Here is a 16353-nt window from a genome sequence, read left to right on the forward strand (position 1 = left end):
TAATCATACAGGAGTTCTTTTTCTGAAACTCTTGTTCTGGCTCCCTCTGAGCAGGAGTATTATATTGAGGTCATACTATGATTTATGCCCTGAATCTTAGTTTACTTCTTTACTTTTCATAAGGCGCCATATTAAATTATGTGATTTTTAGCCTGGGAGTCTGATTGTCTCTGATCTGAATGAAAAAGTGAAACCATAAACATTAACTATTTAACTGGTCACAATGATTGCTGTGGGACCATGCTTCTAAAAATGGTATGATGAGAACAACAAGAAGTTACTGCTGAGTCAGGAAGCAAAAATACACGGCAGGGCATCTTGTACTTTTCAGAAAATAGCATACCTCAGCTGTCTTGGAAAGCAAAGGGCTAAAGCGAAGTTGCAGAAGCAGCTCATACAACACTGACCAGAGTTTGTAGTATTGTGCTAATAAAAAATAGCTCTGAAGAAAGAAACTTTTAAAATAATTGTTAGTAGATTTTTGTTAACCCCTTCCTTCTTTGTTTTTGTCATCTGTGTATATCCAGTCTATCTATGATATTTTTAGGGCACCAATCATAATATTACCTATGTATAAGAAGGTTGTTAGGTTTCATAATTGCCATTTGCAAATCCCTTTGAGCTGCTCTGAATTGGAAGTATTATTATTTTATGATATATAGGGCTATAGTAAAGCTGTGTGAAATTTGTGCAATGAAAGCAAGTGAAAGCTACCTGGCATTAGGTTTCTTTCCAAACCCAAACATTAAGCAAGACCTCGGAGATTAAACTCACACCAGGGTTGTCAAGGGATTTGATAAAGTCAACAAAACTAGTCAAAACTCTGTGGTTTCGGTGGCATTTCACTGCGAGGTTTTGGGTTTGTTTGAAGCCAGAATCTCAAAGCAAACCTCTAGTTAACGAGAACCAAAATTGGAAAAATGCGTATTTTGCACAGCAGTAGTTTAACAAGTAAGTCTGCACACTGAGCTGATAGTATAAAAATAGTTTAAATAAAATAAAACCCTTAGATATGCAAATCACTGTAAACAGCATGAAGATGATCTGAGAGGACGTGTGACAGATTCTTCCACTTAAAGATCTGTAAATATGTCCCAAAATTTAGATACTTTGGATATGTTTGTTTGGTAGTCAAATTGGTCATGTGACTAGCTGCACTTTAACGCTGCCTGCCTGCCCCAGAGAACTTTGGGAGATTCAGCTTTGTCTGGTACAAAGATTGTACTGATCTAGCAAAATGATCTGCCCACCATCTTTTTAATACTAATTTCTACTTCAACTGCTTCTGAGTTCACTCGTAGCTAGCAAAATCCATATGTGCTAAAGTGGTGTTCTTCAGTGCAGCTGTTCGTAACTAAGGGAAATTGTTTGTCACAAGGCTCCAGCCCAGTTTATGGACTTGTTGAAAGGGTTCATACTGTTGGCTTATTATATAAGCCCATGGTCAACTATGTGCATTTCAAGATTACTCTGCACACTAATGGACTGTTTAAAATTAACATGATACAGTTTGACATTGTCACTGAGCCAGGGCATAAAATGGAATGCTTCAGAAGCTCTTGTTGTATATTATGTGCTTATTTCTGTGCTCTTTAGAGAGGAAAAATATGGAATATCAAAATGCAACTCCCAGAATCTGCTTCTCTGTAACAAAATGGAAACAGTCATTTCAGTTGGTTAGTACTAAAGCATTATAGCAAAATTTCATGTGCTGACCTTCATTTTTGCAGGCACAAATAATTGCCTTGATCATTTTTGCACTCATAGTTAGGCCATTTAACTAGGGCAATCAGGAACTTGGACTTCAAAGTGACATAAATGAGAAATAGAAATAATTGCTGACATAAGCAAAAATAAAGGCCTGATTAAGGTGTAACAAAGAAAACCCTAAATTTTTAGGCACAAAAAAAATTGTGGATTCTTTGAAAATAGTTTCTTTCTGCAAATATTGTTGTTTTGCAGAATCTAAGCTTTCATTTTTAAAAAGGAAATGGGATTGATTGTAGAGTTGAACACATTGTCTTCCAATCAAGTTTGATCCTGCAAAGTGTTGAGAACATGCAGTACCTCAAAGAAATTATTCTTTCTCTCTCAAAATTAGGCCCTGAACCTAAAGAAGAAATGGCATTTTTTGGAATTCTATATTATGTGTTATTGAGATCTTGCCTTTGTTGCTTAGACTTATAGATATTTGTTCCAGAAGGGACTATTATGAATAACACAGGCTATAGAAATTCACCCAGTAATTTCTGCATCAAGCCTGTAACTTCTCGTTGAGCTAGGTCATATCTTTTAGAAAGAGAGATCCAGTCTTGATTTAACGATTTCAAATGGTGGAAAATACACCACACACATTCCTTGGTACATGAGTGATTAATTGCCCTCAGTTGCATCTTATTTCCCATTTGAATTTGTCAAGCTTCAATTTCCAGTCATTAGATTTTATGTGGCTGTGTGCTATTAAAGAAACCTATTTTGAAATCTCCCAGCGTAGATGCTTACAGAATAGATCACAATCAAGTCACCTCTTTATATTCTCTTTGATAAGCTAAGGAGACTGAACTGTTTAAGTCTCTCAGCAAAAAGGTTTCTCACTCTTCGAATTATACTTGTAGCTCTCTTCTGAACCCTTTCCAATTTTCAGCATTCTTTTTGAAGTGTGGACATCGGAACTGGACACCGTATTCCAGTGTTGGTTTCTCCAGTGCTGTGTACAGGGGATGTACCCGTTCCTTATTCCTATTCAATACTCCCAACTCTGTGTGTCTGTGTGTGTGTATGTGTGTATGTGTATATTCACAGAAATAATAACAAAGTATATATCTTCATCCTCAAATTTAGGGCCTGATCCTGCGTATCTTTACTCACACAGTTAATTTGTACTATGCACAAGTAATCTCATTGATTGCAGTGGAGATATAAAGTACTTGAGCACCTAAAAGTTTGCAGAAAGGGACCCTTACTTTTTATTAAGTGAAAGTTAATAAACTCTTCTGTTCTGACCTCTTGTATAACATAGGCCACAGAATTCCACCCATAATTTCTGCATCAGGTCCAATAGTTTGATTTCTTTACTAGACTTTCTCTGAGCGTTTACTGCAGTACAGCTCCTTGTATATTTTTGAAGTACAATTATGAAAATTGAGATTACATATTGCAACAGTATTTTTATCAAATAAAGATGTAGTTTCTGTCAAAACTTCCTTTAACTGTTTTTTGTATGATTTTGTATCCCAGCTGAAAATTGTGAAAAATGTAGTTTCTCCCCCAAAATTCAGCAATTAAAAGTATCTTTTATTTTTCTGTTAAGTACACTTTGTTCCTATGTTTTGTCTTTCTATTTTTCCTCATTAACCATGCTCTACTGTTGTGATTCCACCCTCCCTCCCTCCTGTCCCCTTCACACCCCCAAGCAATTTAGCAGACTTGTTGAGGAGTGTTTGTTTACGTATGCATCACTGACATACTTTGCAGTCTTACTGAGTATTTCTTTTAATAGGATAACTTATTTTAAATTTGGCTTATTAGCATCTATATAAATAAAAACATAGCAGTTGCAGTTTGTAAACCATGTCAAGGGAAAGACCTTTCTGAATGAAAACAGAAATGCACATGAAAATATCTCTGAGGATTGAGATTTGTGTGTTTTGAAGCAAAGGGCTCAGTCCAGCTGACCTTGAACTACCAATAGAAGTTTTACCCAATAAGGGCCTGTAAAATTGAGCTCAATGTTCCAGAGCTCACAAATGTTTATAAATTTTTGTGTGTGTATTTAACCACTAAAAGTCCTGAATAGATTATGGTTCTTTCTTCCTTTTTAAGACTGTGGAGTTTTGCCTGAGTAAGAAGGAATGCAGACCTCATGCTATGCCAGCTAAAATAATTGTAAAGCCTCCCCATTCATTTCAATGCTCCAAAGCAGGCTCATAGGGAGGAAGGATGGTCCGGTGTTAGCCTGAGACTTGGGAGATCTGGGTTCAAGTACACCTCCATTACAGACTTTCCTCTGTCACCTTGTCAAAGTCACTTAATCATTCCGTGCCTCAGTTTCCCAGCTGTAAAATGGGAATAAGGGGCCTCACAGGAATGTTGTGAGGATAAATGCATTAAATATGGTGGTGTGCTTAGATACTAAGGCTATGAGGGCCATATTAATACCTTAGATAAAGTAGAATTTTGAGTCTAATAATGGAGTTTTGCCTTCTTAAGGACTGAAGGATCAGGTTAGTCACTGTTGTTACCAGCTTTGCCCATTACTTTGGGGTATGCTCATTTATTAGTGTTACTCTAATAACTAATAGAGTGGGGGTGGGGGGAGGTTCTGTACTTGTATCAATGTACTGCTTGTGTCACTTGTGTTCTCATACGGAGCTCTACTTCTCCCTGCTGCAAGTTCCCTCCCAATGGAGCTATCCTGCAGGACCTAGGTTCCCCAGGACTGGGTTCTTCCAGCCCCAGAATCAGACGAACACACACATTAACAGAGTGCCTCTATGAGGACCAGGTTAATCAGCACTCCCAAGCTGACCTCTTTTATGTCCCTGGACTCAAGTAGGCTGGGTCGAGCAGCATCTCCAAGCTGTCACCCTCATATGCCAGGGGTACCGCACCGGAACAGAGCACGCCTGAGCAGGCTGGGTCGAACAGCACCTCCAAGCTGCCACCCTCATTTGCCCCTGGACTCAGCAAACTGGGTCGAGCAGCACTTCCAAGCTGCCATCCTTATATGTCCCAGGTTCAGCATGTCTCTATCCGCACTTTCACATTACAATTGTTCTGGTAGTAACCGACTTGATGAGCAAACCCCGCAGGATTTTTGGGTGCTGCAGAGATCTTTTAGCTTAGGTACGAGGAGCGTTGCTGCAGAGTGAATGAGGAGACCAAAAAAAACCCATGATGGGGAGAGAGAGAGAAGCAACCAGCTTAATTATTAAAGTTATTTATTGCCAGATAATAACCATAGGGGAGCCAAACAACAAAACAGTGATAATATTAAATCCAACTTAAATTTGATTATAAAAGTCAGGTTTACAAAACTACAACTGATCACACAAGTCGGGATCAGAAGGCTATACCTAGAGAGAGAGCTGGGTTCTCACCACTCGGTAAAGCTTGAGTCGATCGGGGGTCCCAGGTGGTGGTGGTGGTAGCTGACGGTCCAGAATGCTAGAGTCAGGCAGAGCCCCCAGCCCGATCAGTCAGGAGAAGATGAAGTCCCAATGGAACTGATGCAGATTTTGGATCCAGGCATCAGAACTCTTACCTGAGCATGGGTAGGGGGTTTTGTAGAGAAACAACAATGGTTCAAGGGAGAACATTAGGTTTGTTTATGTGTAAACAAGGGAGTATACCAAACTTGTTTTGTTCAGACTAGACAATGGGAGCTGATCATTCCTGGCTTTGGGCAGCGTTCCTTGGAGGGAGCTCACAATAAAGGATTTATTACTAGAATGGGTCTGATAAACTACTGAGCTGGGTGTGGGCAGGTGTGGGTTCATTAACATCTGGAGGAGAGATCCCCCATCATGCACTGCTGTTCTGGGCCCAGAGTCCCATGCAGTTCTTGCCTTGGAATCTCAGTTCTCTGTTCTGTATGCTAATGGAGATTCCTCCTTGTCCCATCTTCGATGCAAATGAGGCTAGGGGAGTTTCCTTAATCCTATCGTCCTTATCCCAGGGGTTTAGGTGTGTCTCCCACTGCCTTTTCATTGCTTTTTGTAAGTCTTTCTTTTGATCGGTTTTGGCTCAAGCAGAGGCTGGGGGCGGGGGGGGAAGTCTTTTGTGAGTGAGACAGGCTGGGTACTGCACCCTGGTTCCTCAAGATCACAGAGCTGACAGGTACCACTGTCAAACTAGAAATAATGTCTTATTCTATCACAAAATATTTAATTCAGCTTAATCTAGGCTATAGTATTAGTCATGAGTCCTATTTTTCACTCTGATCTTTCTCCTTTCTAGAAATGGAAGAGTTTATATTTGCTATCCTAGCTATTAGACATTGCTTTTCACAAGAATGGGCAAATTGCATTAATTTTATGAGAACTTGTATATCAAACTCTTCTCGTGTCAGGCTCCTTAAGAATACTTCAGAAGTGATTTTTCAGCTTGCAAATGGAATACTGTACAAATTATTCCATTACCAAACCAAAAATAGCATCCTTTTCAGAGTGTTTATTTTCCTGGCTCAAGAACTTTTTAAAATATGATCAGTTATTGAAGGTCCTATAAGGGTTTCTAAATTTGCCTGGTGTGAAAAATTACGTTTTCTGAATCTAATGTTTAAAAGAGCCAGTGGAAAAATACAAAAATGGATACAAGTGATAGAGAGGTCTGATGCCAAGACTAGAGGCATTAGGTAATGTCCGTCAAATTTACCACTTACATTTTCCAAGTATTTGTTTTAAAATTATGATTGGTTCATTTGAAAGTAGCCCTAAAAAACCTTCCATTGTTTCAGCATTTTTAAGTTTACCTTAGAAATCACTGTTGAAGGCTGGGTAACAGTGACTTTATGAATGGTTTTTAACACAAATATTTCAATGTAAAGTCTTAAATAAAAATAAATTGTGTGCATATATAGATGTTTATAATGATTGTTTCACTGTTTCTTTGTTCTCCCTATCTGTCTTATGTATCTATTGCCTGTAGTCTTACACTTAGAGTGAAAGTGTTTCGGCCAGCTTTGTTATATGTAGAGCTGGGCGAAATTTTTTCAGTAAATAGAAATTTTACCAAAAAATGCATTTTTCAGGACTCCAAAACTATTCACAAATTTGGTTCTAATTTAGCAAATAGTTTCAGCAGAAAAAAAAAAGTAGAAATGTTAAAACATTTTGTTTTTACATTTTTTAAATGAACTGTTTCTAAATGAAATGTTGTTTTTTAAAATGTCAGTATTTTAGCCCTTTTGTTTGACCTGAGTAAATGTTTTTCTGGTTTTTTTTGTCAAGGAAAAACCCAAACTAACCAAATTGGTGTGGGATTTTTCAGTTCGGCCACCAAACTGAAAAATGAGTGATTTGCTTATTGTAGTTATGTGCTTGTACAGTGCCTTCCACAATGTGGTCTTAGCCTCTAGGCGCTACCTTAATACAAATAATAAATAACAGTACCACAGAGAAAAAGAGAGAGGGAGTGTAAATATTCCTTGAGTCTCACTTCCTCATATGCACCCACATGAAGGCCAGTGCAGTCTGGCCCATTGCATACAGCTGTAGGAACAGATGGAGATACACACAGCCCCATATGCCCAGCGTTACACTGACAGTAGCAACTTGGCAAAGACTTACAAGTGATAGCATCAGTGAGGATTGCCTGGCAAGTTCTAATTTGGTAGACTCAAACAAACCACCAGTTGTTGCTTTTCCGAGGCATACGTTTGGGAAGATGCCTTTTATTTTGATTTGAGGCTGACTGCGGTTTTCACCAGCCTTCTAATTTTCCTAGTTCATGAGTATATCTATCTGTGTACATACAACATACATGCACACACCTCCATCCTTTAAAAATAGGTTTAAGAAATACAAGGTGACATTTAAATGAAATTGCTAATAATCTCATAATTCTTTCTTCAAAATGTGATACTGTCATGGAGAAATGGTTGAAGCTTAAATGATTTGGGGACAGGTGGTTTGTTTTGGTTGAGGTTTGGTTTATTTACTGCAAAATGTAAAAGTAATGGAACCTCTATGAATTCATTGCTTTAAACTCCCTGCAAAAAGCTGATATTTCTTAATTTAGTCACATAGCACTGTCCATATGTCATTATTAGATGATGAATTCTCAGCTTCCTATTGAAAATTGAAAATTATTTCCACCTATTTTCACCTTGGAAAGCCATTATGTGTTAATACGATGACTTTTGAAGCTGAAATAATGAGCATACAATGTGAAGTAAGAAAAAAGTCTGCATTAATTATGCTTCTCATAAGACCAGTAAAGTAGTCAGTCTGTTTCAGTGTCTGTGCTTCTTTTTTCTTTTTCTTTAGCTTTTTTGACCTGCTTTGTCTTAATCATATCATAGTTTTTCTATTTGTTAGTGACCTCCATTGCATCATCAAATGCAGAACAGTATTTGTGAATCTGTGAAAGTAGATTGCAAAAATGAAATTGAGTTTTTAAACTTTAAGGCCTGGTTCTGATCTCAAAGGTTTTAAATTAGTGTATTTCCATTCTCTTCAGTAGAGTTATTTCTGATTTACACTCGTGTAACTGAGATCAGAACCGTAAGAAATAAAGAAACACTCCTTACTTGCACTTGTTTGGTCTGTAAGAAATCTTGAAGATCACTATAGTGCTACTACTACTTAGCACATTGAAAACTTTAATTTTATCCAACTAATCCTCAAAACACTGTTGTATGTAGATAAGTAGTATCATACCCATTTTGCAGAGCAACTAAATGCTGAGAGGAAAAATAACTTGTCCAAGGCAAATTAGTGACAGAACTGGAAATAGTATTATGAATTCCTGGCTCTTAGTTCAGTGTTCAGTCCATTCAATAAACCATGCTGTTTCTATGATATAGGACTTTAAATGTAAACATCTAGTATACAGTATGTGGCCTCTTAATTTAAACTCTAGTGCAGAAAATAGAGTGGAAAGAAATGGAAATAAAATGACATTTATACTTTTTCACTTCCTAATACTAAATTGTCTTAAATTGAAATTAGAGCATTCAAAAAAGCGACTTTTAAAGAAATGCATCTTAAAAAGCAGTGAATGACAAACATAATTTGGAAACCAACATTCTTCTGGTACATCTTCCTGGCTTCTCTCTTGACCTCCTGTTTACAAAATGGAACATTTATTTCAGCACAGGACAGAGTTAAAAACAGGAAAGTAAGACAGTGAAATAAAGAGCATGCAGCGGTTCTTTCTAATTTAGAACAATGAAGTGAGAGGCAATAAAGATGAAAATGAATTCCGAATACTTGATCTCTAAACACATTGCCACCTCCAAGAAATATTGTACTGTATAGGAAAAGGCTCTGAGCCCCGACCTGTACAGAACACACCCAAATCTGGATGAGGCCAATGAGCGTTCCAGGTATGCATCTGAGGGCAGAAAGTGACTCTCTTTTTACAGTCAAACATGTTATTTTTATCTCTGTGAGTAATTCTACTTTCAATGCTGCATGGGAGAATGGTGCATTTCAACATTTTCAGTATACTTTATAATATTCATTTAAAAGGTCTATGCTACCCTTAAGAATGTACATAACTTCTACTGAAGTCAGTGCATGTTATGTGGGTATATGGAAAGAGGGACAGACTATTAGTTCTTTAATAGGAATAAATATTGGAAATAAATTCTTCCAGTCAAAGCTAGCTGCACAATAGGCTTTTCTTCCAAGTACAGAATTAGAATATTAGAACCAAAGTGTTTCTGGAAAAACACAAGACTGTCAAGGAAGAGCCAGTGGATAAAGCACGGCTCAGAGAGCCAGGAAACACTGAGTTCTAGTCCTAGCTCTCCTTTGGCTCCTTTTGTGACCTTTGGCTCACCTCGTGACCTTTGTCAAGCATTTAGCCTTTTGTGTCTGAATTCCCCTCTGTAAAATGGCGATGTTAATACTTGCCTAAGGGAGCATTGTGAGGATTTGTGTGAGAGTTTTTTCCAAAGCCAAAGCATTTTGAACTTGAGCAGGGCTCTTCCCACTTGGCAGCTCCAGGTAGTAGAGGAGGCATAAGGTGCCCCCTTAATCTCCTGTGCCGTACTACTGTTTCCTGTGCACAGGGGCAAGTGGATTGTGCAGAGCCACTCCATCTGCCTCTCACCAAGGTGGGCAGTAAGAGGAGAGGAGATGGCTGGAGTCACCAATGCGCCCTGGACACTAGTGTGCTGGGGAGCATACACTGAGATGAGTATACTTTCACAGTTTACTTCCTCCCTGGAATAGTAGGCAGAGTAAGAGAGAGAGCCTGGCTCCCTAAATCATACACTCCCTCTCAGGCTTCTCAACGGCAGCACAACAATGCTCTGCCCCTTGTATAAATCACTGCATTAATGGGAGGGGGAGAGATAGCTCAGTGTTTTGAGCATTGGCCTGCTAAACCCAGGGTTTTGAGTTCAATCCTTGAGGGGGCCATTTAGGGATCCAGGGCAAAAATCTGTCTGGGGATTGGCCCTGCTTTGAGGAGGGGGCTGGACTAGATGACCTCCTGAGGTCCCTGATATTCTGTGAATATGCTACATGTATGGAGGTATTGCATCTGCATACTCTGCAGGCAAGACTTTCTCTTTACTGATGTATTGGTTAATGATTTTTCCCTACATTGATTAAATATGATTTCCCTCTTGCTTTTTGTAATGAAAGAGAGAAAATAAACCTTCTAAGGCAAAGAAATCTTTTGAAGTTTTAATACTACATTTTTTCCATGTTCTTTAATCTAAGTAAGTAGCTGTGTCAAGTGTAAAGATCCCATATAGATGCTGCTTCCCTTATAGTAGGCAGAGGCAATGTTGTGAATGATTGTGTTTCTGCTGGTAGTTACTGGCTTCTTGGTGGCTTGTAGTTCTCAGAAAAAGCAACATCTCCTGTCAAGAATCTTTTTCCATGAGAAAATTAGACTGCTGTGCATAGCATTTCCAAAGCAGGTGGCATCTGTCCAACCATCTAAACCAGGACATTCTTTGTAAAATCATAATTATTTTGTTTGCCCAGTAGGTTTTTCTCCTTTCCGTTTGACGTTAACAGATTTTTGAAGCATAGATTTGGCTTGTCTGTGCCGGTATTACTGCTTATATAGTATATAGTTCAAGGATTTCCAAACTCTCTCCAAACATAAAGTTTCACATACTGCAGTCGAAGGAGATAATCTTATCCTCATTGCACAAATTATTAAACCGAGGCACAGAGAAGCAAATGATTGAAATGGTAATAGAAGCCAGGAGCCATCACTCTGGTGGAACAATAGGGTTCAGAAGCCTAACCCAATCACTAGAACATTCCCAGAAGAAAACCTGTATGACTATATAGCTGATTTGTCTTCCTCTTACTCCCAAGTGTCACTTATTTTGATTCAGATGGCTCAGTAAGCTTTTGTCCATTGGTAAATGAGACCATGAACCAGGTTCTTGACTGGTTCTTAAATAAATCTTTAACCATGAATATTTAAGCATACAAAATTCAAAGGGGGCATGTAATATTGGAAGTTACACCCATAATCTGTCTACGTACTGCTAACATTTTTCTTGGCACTTGGTTTGAAAAAGCTTAATCTTAGTAGTTTTCATTGTATGAGAAACAGATAGATTCTGAGGTCTCTGATATGATTATACCAGTTTTCTAAACTCCCTTTGTGGGAAGAGCTCTATCCATTAGAATAATACAGTGTCTTGGGACCAGGGTGTCAAGCCACTCACTACTTAGCTGGTGGTTCAAATCTGGCCCCGGCCTGTATTGACAAAAAGGTGTTACCGTCTGATGATAGCTTTGCAGTAACCTTCCCAACAATTCTCCAGGCTGTTCGTGTTTGTGACTCAAAAGAGGACCTCAGTCTCAATATTGCATGTTTCACAATCACCATGTACCAGATTCTGCCACGCTGGCCACAGTGAATAGTCTCTCTCTTTGCAAGGAGCCTACTGAAGAAATGTCAGCTATCAGAGGGGTAGCCGTGTTAGTCTGGATCTGTAAAAAGCAACAAAGAGTCCTGTTTCACCTTATAGACTAACAGATGTATTGGAGCATAAGCTTTCGTGGGTGAATACCCACATTGTCAGACGCATGTAATGGAAATGCTACTATTAGCGTAGTGACTAACTACTCACCATGAGTAAGGATGACCCTAAATTGGTAACAAAAATGAATATCTAAGTAGATTGGGATGCTCTTATTCACAGTGAGCAGTGCCTTACTGTTCATGCAGTCCCATTGACTATAGTTGGACAGCTCATTACATAGGTACTGTTCTATGTGAGTAAGGGTATTGCAATGTGGCCCTAAGGCCCTGAAATTAAGCTGGAGAGTATAGCACATCTAGCCTTTCCGTTCATTGCTCATTGTCTTCGCTGCTGCTGCTGCTATGATATAAAGAAGATTGTGATAAAGCAGGAAAGAGTGGATAGGTTAAAGAGCCCTTCGCTTTGCCAAGACAAGATATAGACTATTGGGAGTGGACATATGAGCAATTGAATTGATGCTATACCAGACTTCACTCTGAAGGCAAAGAACAGCTTTGTCCCTTGGGACTTTTTAGATAAAGTGCCTTCTGAAAGCACATTACTTAAACCTGCTTTATTTTTGTTGTTTATTTTAGGATCAGGATCCAGGCTGTCAATGAAATTGGAGCTGGACCATTTAGCCACTTCATTACGGCAAAAACCAGGCCCTTACCACCCTTACCTCCTCGGTTAGAGTGTGCTGCAGCAGGCCCTCAGAGCCTAAAGTTGAAATGGGGAGACAGCAGCTCCAAACTGCATGCTATCGATGACATGGTATATATCTTGCAGCTAGAGGACAAAAACAAAAGGTAAGAGGTGCATGTTTCTGTTCTTAAATGTTCATGACAAACGAATGAATCATCATAAGGTATTTATGTGAATGAATCACAGTAAGGAATTTTGCTGTTTTTCTTATTATCTTATACCTACAGACATGTGAAAATTGTTGTTTTAATGTGGATTCAATAATCTAAGTTCTGTACATGTAGTTTAACCTGTATATAAATCTATGTGATCTCACCTGTTACACTGGTGTCATAAAACAGTTGAACTGCAAAAGTATTTTACAGTCCACATTTAGCAAATATTCTGATTTTTTTTTCTCCCTATGAAAACCAGTCCAAGTGTTTCACAATCATATCTAATTTGTTCTCTTTTCTGGGGATATATCCTACAATGCAGAAAGTAATGTGATATTGCTCCAAAAGTGGCATTTGCATTATACTGAAATGGCAAGTAAGAAACAAGTCACAAGGACTACAAGTACGTGAATGACAAGATAGGGGAGTGCCTTAGTCTGGAATTGTTTCTGTGAGGCACCTAGAATATTTTTGGACACTAGAAAAATTACATAAATACTATTATATAAATGTATCTGGTTGGTAACTGCACATTGTTTGCAAAGTAAGAATGCATGGGCCTCATCCAGTATTTTTTGCTTACAAAAATCCCTTTGAAGCTTTTGGTACGCAAGAAATGCAGAATCAGGCCTTATACAGTATGTGCTTCACAAGCAACGTTTCCTGACGAATGGGATGGTTAAAGTGGGTTCTGCAGTGGTGGAAAGATATAAGAGAGGGTGAGGGGAAAGACAACACACAAGTGCATGATAATAGTGGGCTCTCTTTAATGAATAACTGTAACAACATGCAGATTGGCCACAGCTAGCTACATCTCGCCCTCAACCAGTTTAATCAGAAAAATAATTGACATCTCAAGCAGATAATCCTTGTACAGCTTCACACAGAGGTCCTGATCCTTAGCTGGTGTAAATTGGCACACTCCATTAACTTCAATGAGCTATACTGATTTTTGCCCACTGAAGAATTTGTCCAGAAGCTCAAATTGTAAGTAATAAAACCACCATGAAAGTGCCCACCCTCTGTGCCATTTTGGGGGTCACCCAGACCAATAAGGGGTTCTGTACCACCTGCCTTTCAGCTTTGGGTGTCTTAATGCTACGCTGTTCTGGTTCAGCACTCTGACACCAATGCTCAGCCTACAAGCATAAGGTCCCACCCTGGCTTCCACCAGCTTAGTTTCTTATTGCAGGGTGACCTCATAGACTCATAGACTTTAAGGTCAGAAGGGACCATTATGATCATCTAGTCTGACCTCCTGCACAAAGCAGGCCACAGAATCTTACCCATCCACTTCTGTAACAAACCCCTAACCTATGTCTGAGTTATTGAAGTCCTCAAATTGTGGTTTGAAGACCTCAAGCTGCTGAGAATCCTCCAGCAAGTGACCCATTCCCCATGCTGCAGAGGAAGGCGAAAAACCTCCAGGGCCTCTGCCAATCTGCCCCAGAGGACCAACCCGACCCCAAATATGGCGATCAGTTAAACCCTGAGCATGTGGGCAAGACTCACCCGCCAACACCCAGGAAAGAATTCTCTGCAGTAACTCAGATCCCATCCCATCACAGACCACTGAGCATTACCTGCTGATAATCAAAGATCAATTGCCAAAATTAATTGCCAAAATTAGACTATCCCATCATACCATCTCTTCCATAAACTTATCAAGCTTAATCTTAAAGCCAGATATGTCTTTTGCCCCCACTGCTCCCCTTGGAAGGCTGTTCCAGAACTTCACTCCTCTAATGGTTAGAAACCTTCGTCTGATTTCAAGTCTAAACTTCCTAGTGTCCAGTTTATATCCATTTGTTCTTGTGTCCACATTGGTACTAAGCTTAAATAACTCCTCTCCGTCCCTGGTATTTATCCCTCTGATATAGCTATAGAGAGCAAGCATATCCCCCCTCAACCTTCTTTTGGTTAGGCTAAACAAGCCAAGCTCTTTGAGTCTCCTTTCATAAGACAGGTTTTCCATTCCTCGGATCATCCTAGTAGCCCGTCTCTGAACCTGTTCCAGTTTGAATTCATCCTTCTTAAACATGGGAGACCAGAACTGCACACAGTATTCCAGATGAGGTCTCACCAGTGCCTTATATACCGGTACTAACACCTCCTTATCTTTGCTGGAAATACCTCGCCTGCTGTATCCTAAAACTGCATTAGCTTTTTTAACGGCCATATCGCATTGGCGGCTCATAGTCATCCTGTGATCAACCAATACTCCGAGGTCCTTCGCCTTCTCTGTTACTTCCAACTGATGTGTCCCCAATTTATAACTAAAATTCTTATTATTAATCCCTAAATGCATGACCTTGCACTTTTCAGTATTGAATTTCATCCTATTACTATTACTCCAGTTTACAACATCATCCAGATCTTCCTGTATGATATCCCGGTCCTTCTCTGTGTTAGCAATACCTCCCAGCAATCTCTTCTGGTCCCAAATCCATCTCCCCGAGTTCTTAACTACCAGACTTTTCCCCTCTGATTCATCACTCCTGAGGGAGTGAAACCTGCCCTCAATTATTAGTTCACTTCTAGCACACACACTCCACACAGTTTGCACAACAGATACCTGCTTGAGCTAAAAATAAACAAAAAATGTATTAATGGAAAATTCATAGATGCAATGATGAAATACAATAGAAAAGCAAACATAGTTTACACAGAAAATAAACATAAAGACACAATCTCAGGCTTTACACTTCTATATTAGCTAAATTCCATTTTCTAAAACAAGTTACCAGTTGCCTCTGTAGAGTTTCTAGTAGGCCATCTCTCCTAGAAGGGATCCAGTGCTTCATAGACAGCCCCCCACTTAGATGCCTGGCCCTCCGTTTCTGGATAGCCTGTACTTAAAAAAACCCTTCCCTTTTAAAAGTGTTTGCATTTTTTCCCCTTTTTCTCAGACTATGGTAATTCATGGTTATCCAGAGCAGGGCGGGGTTCCAGATTGGGGTTTTCTTTTCCATTTTAAGTTGTTTCAGTTTCCCATTAACTTTAAAGGTCCACCATTGTCTCTTCCTGAATGGACAATGCTATGTGCTTGTAGCCAGTGTCATGTAAACACCTGGTCTGGAAGATGCTCGCTCTGCCTGATTGCCTCATCACACTGCTGTGAAGTGATGCTGTAGTTGCACTAAAGATTACTTCCGGGGGGGATTTTGCACCAAAAAATTAAAAATTCTGCAAAATTCTGCTTATTTTATTTGTCAAAATAATGCGGTATAATCACACCAGTTTCAATAACTATTCAGAATGTCCTAAAGGCATGAAAGTTAAGTTACAAACACTTGGCATTCCACTTATTATCCTGGATTTTTATTTTAATTATATTACAGAACACCAAACGGGGGTGGGGGGGGGGAATGTCATTTAAAATTGCTCAGACTTTCACTCATAAAAGTCTCATTGTCTTGGACCTGGATCCTTTGGGAAGTGCTTGCTTCTGATTGTCCTGACGCTTTATTGACTTCTTGGTAAATGTTTTATTTGTCCTTAAAATATTTTTTTTTTTTTTAAACGAATAAGTAAAATAAATCCTGAGCTGTAATCTAACCCCATTGTGCCACTTTGGCACAGGAAAAAAGTGAGAAAGCACATAGATCTTCCTAGCTGATTCCCTTACTGTCATTGATAAGGCTTTATATCACTCTGGCAATGTAGGGGCCTTAAAACTTTTACAGGTTTTATGCTCCTGGGGGAGTTGTCTGAGAATAGGAACAGTGAACTAGCAATAGGAACATTAACAATGTTACTGTGCAGGCAGGCAGGCTGCTGCATTTCTGCCTCAGAGAATCAGATCAATTAACAAACAGGAAGGCT

The 16353-nt window shown here is 39.2% G+C and overlaps 1 protein-coding gene across 8 annotated transcripts in view; it reads left to right on the forward strand.

Annotated features, from left to right (window-relative positions):
- FNDC3B (fibronectin type III domain containing 3B) overlaps positions 1–16353 on the forward strand; it is a 364378-nt gene that overhangs the window by 302280 nt on the left and 45745 nt on the right. For all 8 annotated transcript variants that reach the window (XM_045030459.1, XM_045030460.1, XM_045030461.1 and 5 more), the window contains one exon: positions 12265–12477. In XM_045030459.1, the coding sequence (XP_044886394.1) occupies positions 12265–12477 (213 nt within the window). The remainder of the gene's footprint in view (positions 1–12264; positions 12478–16353) is intronic.

This window comes from Mauremys mutica, chromosome 9, assembly GCF_020497125.1.
Source record: "Mauremys mutica isolate MM-2020 ecotype Southern chromosome 9, ASM2049712v1, whole genome shotgun sequence".
Taxonomy (NCBI): Eukaryota; Metazoa; Chordata; order Testudines; family Geoemydidae; genus Mauremys; species Mauremys mutica.